Source organism: Mesoplodon bidens, assembly GCF_964165515.1.
Source record: "Mesoplodon bidens genome assembly, chromosome: 20".
NCBI lineage: Eukaryota > Metazoa > Chordata > Mammalia > Artiodactyla > Ziphiidae > Mesoplodon > Mesoplodon bidens.
In genome coordinates this window covers 18,343,172-18,363,070 of record NC_138181.1, presented here as the reverse complement: position 1 = coordinate 18,363,070, position 19,899 = coordinate 18,343,172, and the positions used below count along the sequence as shown (strand labels likewise).

The following is a 19,899-nucleotide window of genomic DNA, read 5'->3' as shown; positions in this document are numbered from 1 at the left end:
ATGACTGCACAAATGGGAAATAGATATGATTATAGGTGGTTATCAAATCAAACAAATATGTATCACTAGAGAGGTAGTTCCTGTAGTAAGCTGGGAGATTATATGTCATAGCCTAAGTATATAGAATGTATTCTGGAATTGAAAATTCCTACCATTGGAAAAGCTAGGAGGTGATCCAAACTTGAACACTGAAGTTTGGTCTTTTACTGGAAGAATGTGTTATAAGCACTGGGCTTTTCAGTAAACTAACTAGTTTATAAATTAGAGGAGGTAGCCAACCTGAAATAGATTGTATTTTAAAAATTTGTATTTCAGTCATGTGGCATTTTAAATGCAAACAAATATTGGCTGAAATTCTCATGTAGAAATAGGTTTAGAAAAGTGGGTGGTTCTTAGTAAGTTCACCTAAAGCCCTGTTAATACAAAATATAGCCTGCATATAATATATATCTGTGCTCTGTGGAAGTCTCTGTGACCCTCTCAAGTTTTTCACCTGGTAGTAGTTTAAAATATTTTAAATTTATATACTTGCAATTTTTATTTTCTATATCATTTGAGATGAATTTTAAATGAGGTATGGATAATAAAATAGAATATAACTAAGATACGTAGTACAATAAAAGGTAGTGATTGAACAAATCAGGAACATTATAAATTGAGTAAAATACACTCTTTTTTAAAAAAGTCACATTTGTTTCATTTTAATGTCTTTTACAATACAGAATCTTATCAATTAAAAATTTAATAGGAAAAAGACCAGTCTTCTTCTGATAATACTTTAAAATAGAAATGCATGTGAATCCATAACCATATAGTTTCACTGGCTAGTTTTACCAACTGATGTAAGTCTCTTGACTGATGTTTTTATAATTATTTATGTCAAAGTTTTAAAAAATATACACTTAAGTTTGTTTAAACTTACTTTTAGATAATTATAGGTTCACATACAGTTCTAAGAAGTAACACAGAGAGATCCTGTGTGCCCTTTGCCTGGTTTTCCCTAATTATAACATCTTACAAAACTATAGCACCATATCACAACCAAGAAATTGACAGTGATACAATCCACTCATCTTATTTAGATTTTCCCAGTTTTACATGTACGTGTTTTGTTCTGTGCAGTTTTATCCCACGTATATGTTTGTGTATCCACCACCACAGTTAAGATACAGAACAGTCCTATCACCACATGGATCCCTGTAATTGCCTTTGTAATATACACCTTCCTCCTCACCCCTCACTCCCTCTTTGTCTCTGACTTCCACAGACTCATCGGTTTTGCATCTCTAGAATTTTGTCATTTTAAGAATGTTAAATGAATGGGATTGTGTAGTGTGTAACCTTTAGGAATTGCTTTTTTTTTTTTTAACTAAACATAATTCCCTTGAGTTTCATCCAACTTATTTGTGTTAACAGTTTTTTTATTGCTGAGTGGTATTCCATGGATACTGGTATAACCACAGTTTGTTTAACCATTCCCCCATTGGATGACATCTGGCTTATTTCCAGTTCTTGGCTATTATGAATAAAGCATCTATGAATGCTTGTGTACAGGTTTTTTTGTGTGAACATAAGTTTTTCTCTGGGATAATTGCCCAAGAATGCAATTACTAGGTTATATGGTAATTGCACCTTTAGTTGGGAAAGAACTTGCCAAACGATAATATTTTCTAAGGTGGTTGTACCTTTTTACATTCCCACCAGCAGTGTGAATGAGAGATTCGGTTTCCCCACATCCTCACCAGCACAATATTGTCATTATTTTTATGTCCTATGAGATGATACAGTCTGATATGAATATTAATCAAATCGATAATTTAATGAGTTATGGACATTAATCAATGTATAAGGTAGCTAACATTATCTCCAATAAAAAGTAGTAATTAAATAGATCAAATGTTGTGAAATTGAATAAAATGTACTTCTAATATACTTTGAATATTAATACTTAATCAAGAAGTTAGCTCCTACTTTTAATTTTACCATTAAAGTAAGTAGGAAGAAGGCAGGTGTTACTATGTCCAAGTTTAAAGATTTTAGAGACCGATGATTTGCCTAACACCACTTCACAATTTGTTAACATTCTTTTTCCTTATTACTTTTCCATTTCCTTACTACTTTTCTTTGATAGGAATGCTTGAACCTATCAGAGTTGATTTTTTTAAATCTCAGAAATAGAATGAAAAGAGAACTTCCTGATGCGATGAAAGTTAAACAAGAAAGAAAGGAAGGAGAAAAGGAGTCTAGGAGGATGCCTTAATAGCAGGAGGCTGGGCTGCTGGTCAGAATGGGATGTACTCATGGCCTTCTAAAGAGGAGAAAGAGGCTAGTGAAGGGACTTTGAGCCACACTCTTGGGGTTCATAATTTGGACAGTACTTATAGTTTAACTTGTTAGTTCCTTTTGCTCTGTAAACGTATTTTTATTTTCTCTCTTGTCCACTTTAAGCCTGTGTATAACAGTTGTGTGATAGTACTGTCAGTTGCAGCCTCTCTTAGAGTTGCCTTTGGAGCATGAAAATACATTTCCTTTTTGATTGTTGTAAGCCACCTTAATTAATACAGGTAACATTTTCTGAGTCCTTACTGTGAACCAGGCACTGAACTCTTTAGCTTATTTAATCATTGTGACAACTCTGTGTAAAGAATTACCCCGAAATTTAGCAGCTTAAAGAATGAACATTAATTATTTCAGTTTCTAAGGGTTAGGAATTTAGGATGCTTAGTTAGGTGCATCTAGTTCAGGATCTCTCATGAGGGTGGACTCGAAACATTTTTTTTTTTCCTGTGCTATACAGTAGGTCCTTGTCGGTTATCTATTTTAAATATACTAGTGTGTATGTGTCCCAAACTCCCAATCTATTCCCCCCCACCACCACCCTTTCCCCCTGGTAACCATAAGTTCGTTCTCTAAGTCTGTGAGTTTGCTTTGTAAGTTCATTTGTATCATTTTTTTTAGGTTCTGCATATAAGTGGTATCATATGATATTTGTCTTTTTCTGTCTGACTTACTTTGCTTAGTATGATAATCTCCAGGTCCATCCATGTTGCTGCAAGTGGCATTATTTCATTCTTTTTAATGGCTGAGTAATATTCCATTGTATATATGTACCACATCTTCTTTATCCATTCATCTGTCGACGGACATTTAGGTTGCCTCCATGTCTTGGTGATTGTAAACAGTGAACAGTGAACATTGGGGTGCATGTATCCTTTTGAACCATGGTTTTCTCTGGATATATACTGTGTATATATGTATATATATGTGTGTGTGTGTGTGTGTGTGTATATACACACACACACACACTGTGGAGTGGGATTGCTGGATCATATGGTAGCTCATTTTTTAGTTTCTTAAGGAACCTCCATACTGTTTCCATAGTGGTTGTACCAATTTACATTCCCACCAATAGTGTAGGAGGGTTCCCTTTTCTCCGCATCTCCTGCATTTATTGTTTGTAGACTTTTTGATGATGGCCATTCTGACTGGTGTGAGGTGGTATCTCATTGTAGTTTTGATTTGCATTTCTCTAATACTTAGCGATGTTGAGCATCTTTTCACTTGCCTCCTTGCCATCTGTATGTCTTCTTTGGAGAAATGTCTGTTTAGGCCTTCTGCCCATTTTTTGATTGGGTTCTTTTTTTGTTTGTTTGTTTTTTGATATTGAGCTGCATGAGCTGTTTGCAAATTTTTGATATTAATCCCTTGTCAGTCCCATCCTTTGCAAATATTTTCTCCCATTCTGTGGATTGTCTTTTCATTTTGTTTATGGTTTCCTTTGCTGTGCAAAAGCTTTTGAGTTTAATTAGGTCCCATTTGTTTATTTTTGTCTTTATTTCCATTACCCTAGGAGACAGATCAAAAAAGATTTTGTTGTGATTTATGTCAAAGAGCGTTCTGCCTATGTTTTCTTCTGAGAGTTCTATAGGATCTGGTCTTACATTTAGGTCTTTAATCCATTTTGAGTTTATTTTTGTGTATGCTGTTAAAAAATGTTCTAATTTCATTCTTTTACATGTAGCTGTCCAGTTTTCCCACACCATTTATTGAAGAGACTGTCTTTTCTCCATTGTATAATCTTGCCTCCTTTGTTGTAGATTAATTGACCCTATGTGCATGGGTTTATTTCCGGGCTTTCTATCCTGTTCCACTGATATATATGTCAGTTTTTATGCCAGTACCATACTCTTTTGATGAATGTAGCCTTGTAGTATAGTCTGCAGTCAGGGAGCCTGATTCCTCCAGCTCCGTTTTTCTTTCTCAAGATTGCTTTGCCTAATCGGGGTCTTCTATATCTCCATTACAAATTTTAAGATTTTTTTGGTTCTAGTTCTGTTAAAAAAAAATGCCATAGTAATTTTTTTTTTTTTTTTTTTTGCGGTACACGGGCCTCTCACTCTCGTGGCCTCTCCCATTGCGGAGCACAGGCTCCAGACACGCAGGCCCAGCAGCCATGGCTCACGGGCCCAGCTGCTCCACAGCACGTGGGATCCTCCCAGACCGGGGCACGAACCCATGTCCCCTGCATCGGCAGGCGGACTCTCAACCACTGCGCCACCAGGGAAGCCCTGCCATAGTAATTTGATAGGGGTTGCATTGACTTTGTAGATTGCCTTGGGTAGTATAGTCATTTTGACAATATTGATTCTTCGAATCCAAGAACATGGTATATCTTTCCATCTGTTTGTATCATCATCTGTTTCTTTCATCAGCATCTTATAGTTTTCAGTGTACAGGTCTTTTGCCTCCTTAGGTAAATTTATTCCTAGGTATTTTATTCTTTTTGATGTGCTGGTAAAGGGAATTGTTTCTTTAATTTCTCTTTCTGAACTTTCATTGTTAGTATATAAAAATGCAGTAGATTTCTGTGTATTAATTTTGTATGCTGCAACTTTACTGAATTCATTGATGAGCTCTAGTAGCTTTCTGGTAGCATCTGTAGAATTTTCTATGTATAGTATCATGTCATCTGCAGACAATGACAGTTTTACTTCTTCTTTTCCAATTTGGATTCCTTGTATTTCTTTTTCTTTTCTGACTGCCATGGCTAGGACTTCCCAAAACTATGTTGAATAGAAGTGGCAAGAGTGGACATCCTTGTCTTGTTCCTGATCTTAGAGGAAATACTTTCAGCTTTTCACTGTTGAGCATGATGTTAGCTGTGGGTTTGTCATATATGGCCTTTATTATGTTGAGGTATGTTCCGTCTGTGCCCACTTTCTGGAGAATTTTTATCATAAATGGGTGTTGAATTTTGTCAGAAGCCTTTTCTGCATCTATTGAGATGATCATATAGTTTTTATTCTTCAATTTGTTGATGTGGTGTATCACACTGATTTGCAGACAGTGAAAAATGCTTGCACCACTGGGATAAATCCTACTTGACCGTGGTGTATGCTCCTTTTAGTGTGCGTTGGATTCGGTTTGCTAGTATTTTGTTGAGGATTCTTGGGTCTGTGTTCATCAGTGATGTTGGCCTGTAATTTTCTTTTTTTGTGGTATCTTTGTCTGGTTTTGGTATCAGGGTGATGGTGGCCTCATAGAATGAGTTTGGGAGTGTTCCTTCCTCTGCAAGTTTTTGGAAGAGTTCCAGAAGGATAGGTGTTAACTCTTTTCTAAATGTTTGATAGAATTCACCTGTGAAACCATCAGGTCCTGGACTTTTGTTTGTTGGAAGTTTTTCAATCACAGTTTCAATTTTAGTATTTGTGATTGGTCTGTTCATATTCTCTAGTTCTTCCTGGTTCAGTCTTGGGAGATTGTACCTTCCTAAGAATTTGTCCATTTCTTCTAGGTAGTCCATTTTATTCGCATATAGTTGCTTGTAGTAGTCTCTTATAATCCTTTGTATTTCTGTGGTGTCCATGGTAACTTCTCCTTTTTCATTTCTCATTTTATTGATTTGAAACAATAGAAAAGTGCAATGAAACTAAAAGCTGGTTCTTTGAAAAGATAAACAAAATTGATAAACTTCAAGACATTATTAGCTGGGGCTGCAGTTATCTGAAGACTTGGTTAGGGCTGGAAAATCTGCTTCCAAGACGACTTGCTTGTGTAGCTTTTGGTCCTTCATCATGTAGCCCTCCCCATAGAGCTTCTTGGATATCCTCATGACATGGTACCTGGCTTTACCCATAGTGAATGATTCAAGAGAGTTTTCTACTGAAGAAGTCACAGTGCCTTTTTTTATTTATATTTATTTTTGGCTGTGTTGGGTCCCCGTCTCTGGGCGAGGGCTCTCTCCAGTTGCGGCAAGCGGGGGCCACTCTTCATTGCGGCGCGTGGGCCTCTCACTGTCGCGGCCTTTCTTGTTGCGGAGCACAGGCTCCAGACGCCCAGGCTCAGCAGTTGTGGCTCACTGGCTTAGTTGCTCCGCGGCATGTGGGATCTTCCCAGACCAGGGCTCGAACCCACGTCCCCTGCATCGGCAGGCAGACTCTCAACCACTGCGCCACCAGGGAAGCCCGCAGTGCCTTTTTTTACCCAGTTGCTAGAAGTCACACACTGTCACGTCAGCCATATTCTGTTCATTAGAAGTGAGTCACTAAGTGAAGCCCGTGCTGAAGGGGCAAGGAATTAAGTTCTACGCTATGAATGGAGCAGTGTCAAAGATTTTGCGGACATAATTTAAAACTGCCACACCTGGGTTACCAGTATTGTCTCGATTTTCCAGATGAGCAAACTTGTGAATGGAGAAGTCAAGTGACTGGTCCAAGGTGCATAGCTAGTTGGAGAAGTAGGGTTTAAATTTCAGCAGCCTGGCTCCATGTGACTCCTTTTCTTTGTCCTTTTTTTTTTTTTTTTTGGTTTCATTTTGTTTTTACTACATATGCTTTACTGCCTTGAGTACACATTAAAAATATACACACTTCTTCATACTCATTCACATCTGGATATTTATGGGTTACTTGCCTCTTTTATGCCTCACTCCTAGTACTGTGACTTAATACTTAGATTCACTCATTTAGTTCATTCTGTAGATACTTAGCATCTACTGCTAAGTACTGGGATGCTCACCACTGTCGTGTGGGGAAGAACTTTGATTTTGAAGGTGTACTGACCTAGCAGCAAAGAATTTCAAGGGGTATATTGGGTAGTTTCCCATGACTAAGCATTGGGAAGCAAACATTTTTCCCATAGCCTTTTAGTTTTGTAGTTCTCACACCTTCTGTAGTTGTTAGAACTATGGTGCATTGTTGGTGGTTATTTAGAATGCACTGTGAGCTAAAGTTGACAGTGGGATCAGCTTCCTCAGATGAAGTTTGTCCACTACTGATATCAAAAGCAATAAATGCATTAGACCCCTGGGCAGTGTTAGGACCATAATCTTGCCCCTGCTAATTTTCTTCCAGTACTTTAAGTGACTATGAAGAACCCTGCGCTATCTGGGATAGTTTTCCTCTGCAGTTTGGGAGGAGTAAAATGAAGTAAAAAAATTTTTTTTCCCCAAGAGATCTGCTTTGTAAAATGACAGTCACCCAAACTATGCCGAAAGAGAAAGAGAGAGAGGTCTTAGAATTTTGATAATATTTCTGTATATTCTTGTCTTATATTTCATTTTGTTAGGCCATGGAATAGTCTGTATTATGGGTAGCCCAAGGAATCTTTCTGACATACAATTTTAGGGTACACTATAGGATTAAGAAACCCTAAGGGTAACTGCACTTTGCAGCATCAGAATGCAAACTTCTGTTTATAATGTACTGGATAACGTATCCAATTAAAAATCTTCTCATTTTAACAGTGTAAGCAGTGCAGCGTAATTGGATAAAGAGTACGATTCCATGGGTTAACCAGTGTTAAAACAGAATAAGCCATCAAAAAATTGACTAAAGGAACTTAGAGAAGGCATGATGGGGTGCTAAAGGGTAAAGCTTCCTGCCTTTATAAGGAACTTCTTGTTGAACTCGAAGGACTTAACAACCACGTATTGTGTTTGACAGCACTCAGTGAATCTCTTAACAATGTGGCTAAGTTCTCACTTGCGCGCACGCACGCACACACACACATATATATATATCTAGTTTCCTATCTAGGCTAATTCAGACCCTGGATTCCTAATTTGTCTCTGGTACCCACCTCTCTCTGTGTCTGACAGCACTAAGAAAACGTCTTAATGAGGTCAAGCACTCACGTGTACAGACACATCTGCCTATACTTGGGCAGTTTCAAACCCTAGAAATCCTTGATTTGTCTTATCCTCTTAAAAATATAACAGATGTGAGGAATGGCCTCGATTAGACTTTGGTTTTAAGAAGTCCTATCAAGGTGAGAGTTTGAGACCAACTGATTTTAAATTGATATTGGGTTGGACTGGGATAAGCTCCTCCAGAATGAAAGTATAGAAGCATGGTGTACCTAGTGCTAACTTGTGGCCCAGTTCCCTGTCCATTTTCTGAGCCCTGTACTTACGAGTTCATGAAACGTGGTGTTCCTCTTTCTTCACTATGTTCTCCCCTGAGTCTTCCTCCTTTCCCTCATAAGTTAGTGGAAACTTTCTGATCACCTTGGCAAAGGGACCCTGGTTCCCATGGGCCCTAAATAAAGCTATCAATTTGGTCATACAGATAGGATATCCACCTGAATAGCACTCAGGGCAAACACTAGTGGATCCCTCAAAACTGGGGAGTCGTGCATTGTGGGTAATTATGTGGCTTTTTTCTTTAGAAAGGATAGAACAATTATCCATTTAAAGCTAAAACAAAGCTGGGAGTCCATAACAACAGCATAGTGACCCTTTAATCCTATGGTTAGTCGGTCCTTGGTGTCTGTAGCAACCTGGCCTCCTGAACCAAAACATACTTTCTCAGGGCTGGAAGAGGAGCAAGTCTTTAGGTCCAGTAGGTGGCCATTGTCAGGAAAAAGGAACTTGACCACCTATTCAATTTGAAGCCAATACCAAGAAGAAACTGGAGCTTGACCAAAGGCTGGTCAGTTTCTGCTGAGCTGCAACCAGAATTAAATACCTGGCAGGCCATTTTAATGATTGTGGTAATCCATTTCTGTGGTGGCAAGGTACGAATGGGAGGACTTCCCTGGTAAGCGCAGTGGTTAAGAATCTGCCCGCTAATGCAGGGGACACAGGTTTGAGCCCTGGCCCAGGAAGATCCCACATGCTGCTGAGCAGCTAAGCCCGTGCTCCACAACTACTGAAGCCCGTGCTCCACAACTACTGAAGCCCGCGCACTAGAGCCCGTAGAGCCCGGTGGCAACAAGAGAAGCCACCGCAATGAGCAGCCTGTGCACCGCAACGAAGAGTAGACCCTGCTTGCCGCAACTAGAGAAAGCCCGTGCACAGCAACGAAGACCCAACGCAGCCAAAAATAAACAAAATAAATAAATGTATTTTTTAAAAAAAGATACGAATGGGAAATCATAGCAGGCCAGCAAAGCCTTCTTTGGAACTGAGAGGACCAGCAGTCCTCAGTGTGGTTCAGTCTTGCAGTTTGGGTTTTCAGCTGGTGCTTATAGAATAAGCAAAGAACTAAATCTACTTACACTTTATTTAAAAAGAATAAAATAATTTATTATTATTATTATTTAATCAGAGCGTAAAACTTACAGGGCTCTGGAACACACAGATCCCCTGCCCCAGCCTCGTGTGTTTAAACAACCCAGCTCTATGGGACTTATACTGCCGCACATACATGGAGCTCTTTTTAACTTCTCTGCCCCTGAAACCACGTTTATTTCATGGTCTCAGAAGAGATAAGGCACTTCTTGGATGTTGGAAAGTGAGTGATTCCTCTGTTCTTGTCCTAGTGAAAAGTAGGTTGATCACAAAACAAGAACACCCCTTTGACTGAAGCTAGGATGGATGCTCCTGCGCCTAGGGCCTTAGCTTAGAGTCACTAGTGCCCTTTTTCGGGTTAGATTTTATTTTTAGAGTAAGTACAAAGAAACACTCACTGATGGTCAGAGTTGAAATGTGAAGCAAGTTACGTAAATGTATATTTCTACTAGAATCGAGTTTGTCCCTTTGGAGCAAGGACAGGCAGAAGATGAGAATTTCTAAGGACAAAAGTGGATGGGAAGGACCCAAGGTTTATATTTTCAAAGAAAGGAGATCTATTTGGGCTTGTGTTTGTTCTTTTTTTTTTTTTTTAAGAAATAGTTTGTGCTTATAAATATTTAAATGCCAGAGGGCATAAACATAAAAATGAAAGTTCTTTGTAATCCCACCTTCCCTCCCCACTATTAACTTAATAGTTAACGCGGTATATATTCTTTTAGCACCTTTTTTTTTTTTTTTTTTACCTGCGTATGTACTTAAAAACACTGAAAGAATTAGTGGGATTATGGGCAATTTCTGGTGTTTGCTTTTTTACTTAATAATCAGAAACCTTGTTCCGTATCAGTAGATAAGGATATCTCCTCACCATTTTATTTTTCTTGTGTGTTTTTTTTTTTTTTTTTTTTTTTTTTTTGCGGTACACGGGCCTCTCACTGTTGTGGCCCCTCCCGTTGTGGAGCACAGGCTCAGCAGCCATGGCTCACGGGCCCAGCCGCTCCGCGGCATATGGGATCTTCCCGGACTGGGGCACGAACCCGTGTCCCCTGCACCGGCAGGCAGACTCTCAACCACTGCGCCACCAGGGAAGCCCTCTCCTCACCATTTTAAATGTGCAAGAGTTTGAGCATTTTCTCAAACTTTTTGTGAGTTACTCATTTACCTTTGAAATTGGACTTACTTAAGCAAACAAAAAGTATGTTTCAGTCGTCATTAGTAGAAACGTGAGTGATTTTACTGTTTCCCATGTACTGATCGTTCTCTCCTTGTTCATAGGTGCACAGTCCTGAATTTTCTGTGGTCCGTTTATGACTTTTTATGCCTGCGATTTTTATGCGATTTCCGTCTGTTTTTCATTTTTCTCCCTTGTTTTTTTGTCTCATTTCTCTTTTTCATCTAAATTTGTCTCTTACAACGTTAATTTTTTCTGCCTTTTTGTCACATGGGTGTTTATCATTTGATGTTGTAACGGTACTGATATGATTGTGACTGGGAAGTATTATCACCTCATTTTGTTGCCGTGTCATCACCAGAGGCGCTGACAAGCAAACACTTACTGTTTCCCATGAATACAATGTTACTCTGTAGATTTCTAAAATCAAGGGAAAATTGTATACTGTGTGCTTAGGACTGTGCTACACGCTACCCAGAAAAGCACTTTCACCCTCTAAAATGCCCACTGCAAGGTCTTACCTGGGAACCCACTTGCATGTTTCAAAAAAAAAGTTACACCAAAAGAATGATTTAGACATACAACGCATTTGAAAGCTGCTTTTGGAGTCTACATTTTGTATGTGTGAGAATGTGGATAGGTGGAGAGAAAGTTTGCAGAAGATAGATGATCATAGAAGCGCCCCCATGGGTTTTAGGATATTTCAAATAAATGATTATACAGTTATTCTTGAGTCATTAGAAAATGTGAAGTTGCCTTTCCCAATCCTAGAATTTAAGAGGAACCTCAAGAGGTCAGCTCATAGCAGCTAGAGATGATGTTTAAGACCTTTTTATAAATGATTAAAATGTCCACAGAAAATGCCCATAGTCTTGGGACACTGTGTGTTTACTGGATCTGGCCGCTTGCTGAAAAGTGTGCATGATTATTCTCTACTGTATACTGAAATGAACAAGCATTTGTCTATTGGTTTTTATTTTAATGTCTAGATTACCTACAAGATCATGCATGTTCTTTGTTAAAGGGAGGGCGTTTCCATTTCAGGGCCTGTTTTGGCCTTTCTGTCCAGGAAAGCCCAAGACTGACACAGTGACTTTACTTACTGAATTAGAGTTTAGAAGTCAGTCACTGAAGTGTGGCTTGTCTTTCCCCATGGGAGCTAGCAGTGCCATTTAAGAACACTCAGCTGGTGTTATCCAAAATGTAACTGTGGCCTCTGCAGGAATGGTTGATAACGGCTGAGCCAAGAAGGCCTTTGCTCTAACTGACCCGCACAGGACGATTTCTCCTAGCATTTATTCTTTCAATCCTGTTGGGGTAGAAATGAAGTTGGAGGTACATCCACAGAATCCATTAGCGTCCCTTTGGGACAGAGCTGTCAGCAGCTTCACATCTTGAACTTCTATGAGGCATGTTGTGTCCTTGACTAAGAAATGTGTTTCCCCATGTGTCTGATAAAGTAAACATCTGCAACGCTAAAGGCGTAGTGCCAGGCACATCTGTGTCCGTAGACAATGCTGTTAAATTAAGGGTTGCCCTGGAAAACGATTGACCTGCGACAAAGTTCATTCGGCGTCATTCATTTGTCTGGGGGCGCTTTTTTCTGAGTATTTGATCATGGGTCTTACATGTCTCTTAAACGTTTATCTCATTGTTTGGGTTCTAATTGTTTACTCTGTGAATGAGCTAAGCTTTCTCTTGTCACAGAAAGCTGCATATTCCTTCAGTGACAGTAAGCTGCCTGCAAGCAAGAATCATGTCTAGGAAAGGGAACCCTCCTGCACTGTTGATGGGCATATACTCGGGGCTCTTTGCATGTATTTCTGCCCTCAGGCAGAGGCTGTTGGCCCGGCACTGCTGGCAATCAGGGAATCCAGCAGACAGAGCAGATGTCTTTTACATGTCCACACGTGCAGTCACATGGTATTTGACTAACCGAATGGCCAATTAAATTCAGAATTAGATTGCCTTTTTCCTCTGATCTATTTGATTTACTATCAATCAATGTGGATTAAACAATCGATTCTCAAAAAAAAAATCATGTCTAGGGACTTCCCTGGTGGTCCAGTGGCTAGGACTCCACGCTTCCACTGCCAGGGGCGCAGTTTCGATCCCTGGTTGGGAAACTAAGATCCCCCATGCCGCACGGCATGGCCAAAAAAAAAAAAAAAAAAAAAATCATGTCTAACCTTTGCGATTTCCATAGACATAGCAAAGGCAAAACCCAGAAGTGCTTTATTATTTAATGGCTCAGATAAAACGAGTGGTGGTGAGAAGAGTAGGGAAACTAAAATGTTTTAAAACATCCCCGTGATTTTAGGTCCCAGTTACCATAGAAAAGCATGAATTAGATATTCAGGAAGAGGTTTTTTTTTCCCATTCATTATCTGTGATTTTTTTTTTTAACTTAATGAAGTTTCCCAGTCCGAGGAGGTCTAGAAAGGATTCAGAACACATAGATTCCAAGCATTTGGATTTCAGAGACCTTTAGTTGTCCTCATAACTTCATAATGTAAGTATTTAAGAGTTGTTTCTCCTAGCCAGTCTGTCTGTTCTGTCAGAGGAGAGAATAGCTCTTCATTGAGAGATAAGATGTCTTGGCAGGTTTCTGAGACAATAATGGGCTTCACTAGAGTCTAAGAAATGTAATTCATGTCCATGTATAAATAAAGTGTCAGACATCTTAGTTGCCTCTAATTTGATGAACAAAACAGAGTGGCCTTGAGTCTCTTTTTAATCCACGGGCAAGAGGCAAATTTAGGCCTATCAGTTCAGTGGTTTTTTTGGGTTTTTTTTTTTTTTTTTTTTTTTAATGTTTAACAGTTTTTTTTTGTTGAGATACTGAGATAAGAATCTTCTAATTCTGAAATATATAAAAAAGTTTTCTCTATAAACTTCACAATTTTTATTGATACAAATATTGACATTATTTATGGTTTCCTAAATAAAGTAATAAAAAATGTAGGCTGTTCTCAACCTAACAATACATTTATAGTCTCTAAAACAATTATAGAAAGATAGAAAATACAAATAAGCTAATAAAAAACATCAGAATCACTTATTAGGACTTCGCTGGAGGTCCAGTGGTTAAGACTCTGTGCTTGCATTACAGGGGGCATGGGTTCAATCCCTGGTCGGGGAACCAAGATCCCTCGTGCCACACGGCACAGCCAAGAAAAAAAGAAAAATCACTTATTATTCCACCATTCAGTACTAAGTAATGTAGATATAAACCTTTTGGCATATATATCCTACAGCGTATTTTTCCCCCTTTCCATATACATACATGTGTTGGCTTTTTGTTTTATAGAATAAAACTGAATGTACTTTTTCCTTGAACATAATTTTTATTGGTTGCATAATACATTTTATGGATGTAGATGAACCTTAATTTATATCAAGTAATTTTCATTTAACTCCCAGATTTCTACTGTTTTTTTTTTTTTTTAATAAATTGTTTGACTTGCAAGTTTCTAAAGCCTTTTTCTTTAGGATAGTGCTATAAATGGTAGTTAATTTCCTGAGTTAACTCCCCAGATCCTAATTGATACCTGTCACATGGCTAAGCTTCCCTGCTGGACAAATGGTACTACAGTGATTAAAACACAGGATCTGCTTATCACTATTTCCATGGAACTCTGTGTAATCCATTCAGCCCCTGGTATAGTGCCAGATACAATGGGCACTCAACAGAATCTGAATGAGTGGAAGCTGGGATTCCCTCTCTGTCCAGGTTGTCGTGGCCGGAGCAGCCAAGTAGAACACATGGTGTTCACCTTCTGGAATGTGGGAAGAGGGATGTGGATAGCAGAGAGGGCACACAGGATAGCAGAAGTCCCTTGTGTATGTCTTCGGCAGCTGTCAGTAATTCAGCCTTAGCAGCTTTGATAGAGAAAGTTCTGTGGAAAGAGTGTTTATCACTGGCAAAGTTGAGAGAGAATGGGGGGGAGGCAAAAGGTATACTGAACAACAAACTTGACCTTCATTGAAATTTATAAAACACTGTACCCAACAGCAACAGAATATACATTTATTTTACATACACACAGAACATTTATCATGTTCTAGGCTATAAAACAAGGAATTGAAGGGCAGATTTTTAAAAGTTTAAGCATGTACCATATATCCTCCAGCTATTCCATTTTCAGCTATTTATCCGAGAAGAAAGAAAACATATGTCCACACAAAGACCTGTACAAATCGATACATGAACGTTCATAGTCATTTTATTTGTAAAAGCCCAAAACGAGAGATAACCCTGATGTCTCATAAACAAGTGAATGGATAAATGAACTGTGAGTGTTCATACCACAGAATACTACTCAGAAATAAAAATAGACTATTGTTACATGCAGCACCGTGGATGAATCTCAAAATAATTATGCTAAAGTGAAAGAAGTCGGACGAAAAAGGATACCTACTTTATGGCTCCATTTGTATGAAACTTTAGAACATACATACTAATCTGTAGTGACAGAATGCCGATGAGTGATTGCGTGGGGATGAGGATAGTAGGACAAGGTAGAAGGAAGATTAAAGGAGCAGGAGATAAGGAAACTTTTTGGGGGCAGTGATGGATATGTTCATTATCTTGATTGCTGTGATGGTTTCACAGGTTATACATATGTCAAAACTTATTGTAAAGCACGATGTACAGTTTATATGTCAATTATACCTCAACAAAGCTGTCTAAAATATAAAGAGAAGCAAATAATAGAAAGGCACTCATGATTCTGGGGCTGTTTACTTGATCGTAGTGTTTATTGTACACCTACATGCAAATGGCATGACGTTTTACCATATACTGTGCTGGATCAACCAAAGGGTCTTGCTTGCCAAGAAGCTTGTGCTTCTTCAAGCCAGAATCAATGGAAAGTATTAGGAGTCTAGAAAATATTCTCCGTATTTCTCACCAAGGAAAAATCTTCCATAATTATACATGGTTTACAACTGAGCATTGATTTTTTTTTTTTCCCTTTGAGTAGTAACGTGATTTCTAGTGAGGAACTCGATCATGTTGTATCAGCTTGAGTAGAGAAGAGGAATAGAAAACATGGGGGTGAACCCGAACTCATAAAAACAGAGTAGAATAGTTAGTTCCCTGGATCTGGAGGGTGAGGAAAATGGGCAGATGTTGACCTAAGGATACAGACTTCCAGTTAGAAGCTGAGCGAGTTTTGGGGAATCTAATGCACAGTATTGTGAGTATATTTAAGGTACTGTAATATAGATGTACTTGAAAGTTGCTGAGAGAGGTCTTAGATGTTGTCATCACAAAAAGAGAAATGGTAATTTTGTGGTATGTTGGAGGTGTTAGCTAATGCTGTAGCGGTAATCATTTTGAAATGTACATAAAAGTTTATTAGATCAAAAAGTACATTTGAAACTTAATATTATGTGTCAACTATATCTCAAAGCTGGGGGTGGGTGGGTCTGACTAAAGACTCACTAAAATAAGTAGAACCATAATGTGGTAGTGATGATGATTCAGCGTTTACTCCTTGCCTATTGAATCAAGACCATATTCCTGAGCCAATGACGTCATCCCCCCTCGGTTTGATCCTCCGCTCCCTGTTCACTTTTGGCTCCCCTTCTCCCAGAATACACTGCACTCTCATCCCCCTCATCATTGCCTTGGTTAATGCTTTTTTTCTGCCTGTGCCTCGTCCCCACCTCACCTTTTTATATCTATGTGGTAAAATCCTACCTATCCTTGAAGTTTCCATTCAGATGCCCACACGTTTACTCTGATCCTCCCAGCTGGAAATGTCATCTGTGTTCTGTATTTTAGTACACATTAAGTACATATTTTGTACCGTAGCCCTTAACGGTGCAGCCAAGTCTGCCCTGCTGTTTCAGAACTGAACAGACACAGGGTTATGCATTTAGCTACTATTTAGACACATTTCAATTGTTTAATAAACTTCTACATTTATTAAAATTACTGTAATTATCAATGCCAATGAGGGAAGCAATGACGAGACAAGTAGGAGAAAAAAATTGGTTCAGTTGTATTTTTGAATCACATTCTGTGTTCATTTGATTAGAGCGGAGGGGAGTGGTAGATTTACTGTCCTCGTGACATTTTTGTTTTCCTTAAGCTAATGTTTTAATTATGGACCCTCTTTTCCCCTCACATTTTTAGAACCAGGCAATGGCTAGGAAAGGAGAAGTCAGTTTGTAAATTTAAATCAGCTAGAAGTGATTCACTCTGATAATTCACGCAGAGCTACTCAAGAGTTGGCTTAATGGCATCTTAACATTAGAGTAGTCATTGTGTCATGGAGAGAGCACGAATTAGGTGGGAGTTGAGGAATATTTGAAGAAATGTGTTTTGGGGATTGCGGGTGAGCTGTGCTATGACTGTCCACTCCCTTGATCACTTCTTGTATTTATCTTCCAGGTCCGGACTCTCTTTGTCAGTGGTCTCCCTCTGGATATCAAACCTCGGGAGCTGTATCTGCTTTTCAGACCATTTAAGGTACTTTTCCTATCTGTCAGAAATTGTAAAAGGAGACAAAGAGTGTGTGTATAAGCTTCATGGGGCTTTTTGGAGAAAGAAATGAAATGTTTGTGAAACCACTGTTTTTAAAAGGTTAGTGAGTAAAGGAGATTTGACAACTCCGTCCTAATGTACATTTTCACTTTGGAAAGACTGAAACTGCCTTTTGTCCTCCCAGTAGCTAATCTGGAGAAGTCTCTGACCGACGTGGACATGCATCTGTTTCTGTTCTACCGAACAGCTTTAGTGTCCTCCCCGTTTATCCTCTTGCCAATTAGGGGTGTTCTTCTGAGTACAGATCACCAAAAATACCATCAATGACTTATTCTGTATTTATATTTCAAATGCAGTAAAAGTCAAGCCCTATCCCTAGGAGGTTCCTTATCAGTTGAAATACTGCTGTTAATACTATTGTTTGGAGACATAATAGGTTAAGTAGGCTTTTATGAACTAGACTGGGAACCTAACACCATTATTTTTTCCATGGGCAAAATGTCCAAAGTTGCAAAAACAGTAAAACAAAATTTTAAAGAATTGCTTGGTATGAGTTGAGGGAAATCTTTCCTGTTGCTTAGTGAAATATTTAATGCAAGTTGTCTGTCCACTGTGACTATCAAGATAAAACTACTTTAGAGATAATTGACGTAGCTGGGATTGAAAATTTAACAGGAAATTGAACTAAAGCTGAAATAACCATGCTCCAAGGAGAAACCTTGAAGATTAGCCTTTGGAGGGTAGAAGACAGCTGGGACTGGGCATGATGTGAGCCAAAGGCCTTGGCTCTCAAGGAGTGAACCTGGAAGTCATGACAGATTCAGGGCCTGTGTCTGGCCTGGTCACGTCAGCTGAGGACATGTCAGCGACAGTGCCTGGCCAGGGCCACACTTAGGATCACGTGATGGGCCATCTTGATTGATGGTGAAAGATCCATCCTGATTTGAAGCAGGACCCCAGCCACAGAGGCAAGACAGGTTGAGGGACAGTATCTAGCTTCTTAGGGGCAGAGAGTGGCATGTGACAGCTGAAAACAGTTGGGTAGTAGAACGAGAAGGGCGGTTGAGCGGGCAGCCAGTTAGAACCAACAAAGATAAAACAGTCTAGTTTATGTGCCCCAAAGGCAGCCTGTAATAATGGACGTAACTCCATTCTGACAGCTCTGCTTTTAATGCAACAGTAATGATGACATTACAGAGGGAAGCAGAAAGGTTAGCCATGAGGTTAGCTAGGGGAAGTGGGAAAGAAAGAGAAGGTGTTGTGGGGAGAGTGCCAGCTTTATAGAATTTCCCGAGTTTCTTCTGCAGGGTTGTAGTTTTTACTGTCTGTCTCTTCTGTAGGATGAGGACTTTTTAAAGCTAACGGATCCTCGTAAAGGACACAATAGTTATGTTTTTGTATACACACAGAGAGATTGAGCCAACAAGTCCCTTAAGAATTACCTCATTTAATTCTCATCACAGCCCTTTAAAGTGGGTTAGCCTCATTTTTTTCAAATAAGGAAAATGAAACTTGGAACAGTTGAATACATTTTGCTCGAGTTTACACACATCATAAATGGCACGGCCAGGATTCAAACCCAAGCCGTCATCCCTCATCTGACCTATTATTATTATTTTTTTTCTGTACGCGGGCCTCTCACTGTTGAGGTCTCTCCTGTTGCGGAGCACAGGCTCCAGACTCACAGGCTCAGCGGCCATGGCTCACGGGCCCAGCCGCCCCGTAGCACGTGGGATCTTCCCGGACCGGGGCACGAACCTGTGTCCCCTGCATCGGCAGGTGGACTCTCAACCACTGCGCCACCAGGGAAGCCCTGACCTATTATTTGATACTACTTCTCTTTTTGTGACTCGAGAGGACAGTATATCCCTACTCTTTTACTTGAGTGAAATATCCATTTGTCCTTTGCCTCTGAGGGCTTCGGGGTGTTTAAACCTTCAGGATTTTCAGAGAGTGAGAGCACCTTGAAAAAGGAAGAGGCAGGGTTGTGAATCACGGCCTCTCTGGCTAGAAGAGCTCAAGGCCTTTGAGGTAAAATGTTTACAGTAGCTAATTAGTAACATAGTTCTCTGCTGGGAAAGTAGGAGGATGAATCAATCCCAACATCCTGCCCAGAAACCCGAACGCTGAAGTCAGGACCCTGGTACATTCCTGCTAACCCTCTTTTAATTAAAGTCCCCAGAGTCTGACCCTCGTCTGCAGATCTGTCTCTACAGTGATACGTGTGGTGGTCAATCATGTCAAGTGTTGTTTTTTCCCCTCCTGTGTCATCCATCAGTGCAAGCTAACAGTCATTGATTATTTTCAGAAATAAACAGACTTTGTTATCCTTATCCTGGGGAGCCGGGAGGGCTTAAGGGAGGGAGTGAAAGGAGTGTTTCCATCTTCCTTGAGGATGAGCTGGGGTAAAAACTCAACAGGGAATTTTCGCATCTCCCAATCAGAATACCAATGCGAAAACTGATGGCGGCAATAAATAAGCAAAAGAACTCCACAGATTTTAGCATCACTGCCTATTTAACCTTTCCTGGAAGTTTTGAAATTTTCATTAAGTTCTACCAAGTACGATCTTAATGTTTTATTGTTTTATAGCAAACATATGACCAAGTCGTCACACACTCAGACCTTCCTAACTTAATTTATCCCCTTCCCTCTCCTAGTTCTATAAAATGAAAAAGACCTGCTGTCGACATAGACACCATTTTCCTATGCATAAGTGCA

General features: G+C 39.5%; 1 protein-coding gene across 7 annotated transcripts in view; it reads left to right on the top strand.

Moving 5' to 3' along the window:
• RBPMS (RNA binding protein, mRNA processing factor) overlaps window positions 1-19,899 on the top strand; it is a 192,131-nt gene that overhangs the window by 62,170 nt on the left and 110,062 nt on the right. For all 7 annotated transcript variants that reach the window (XM_081221219.1, XM_081221220.1, XM_081221216.1 and 4 more), the window contains exon 2: window positions 17,086-17,163. In XM_081221219.1, coding sequence (XP_081077345.1) covers window positions 17,086-17,163 — 78 coding nt within the window. The remainder of the gene's footprint in view (window positions 1-17,085; window positions 17,164-19,899) is intronic.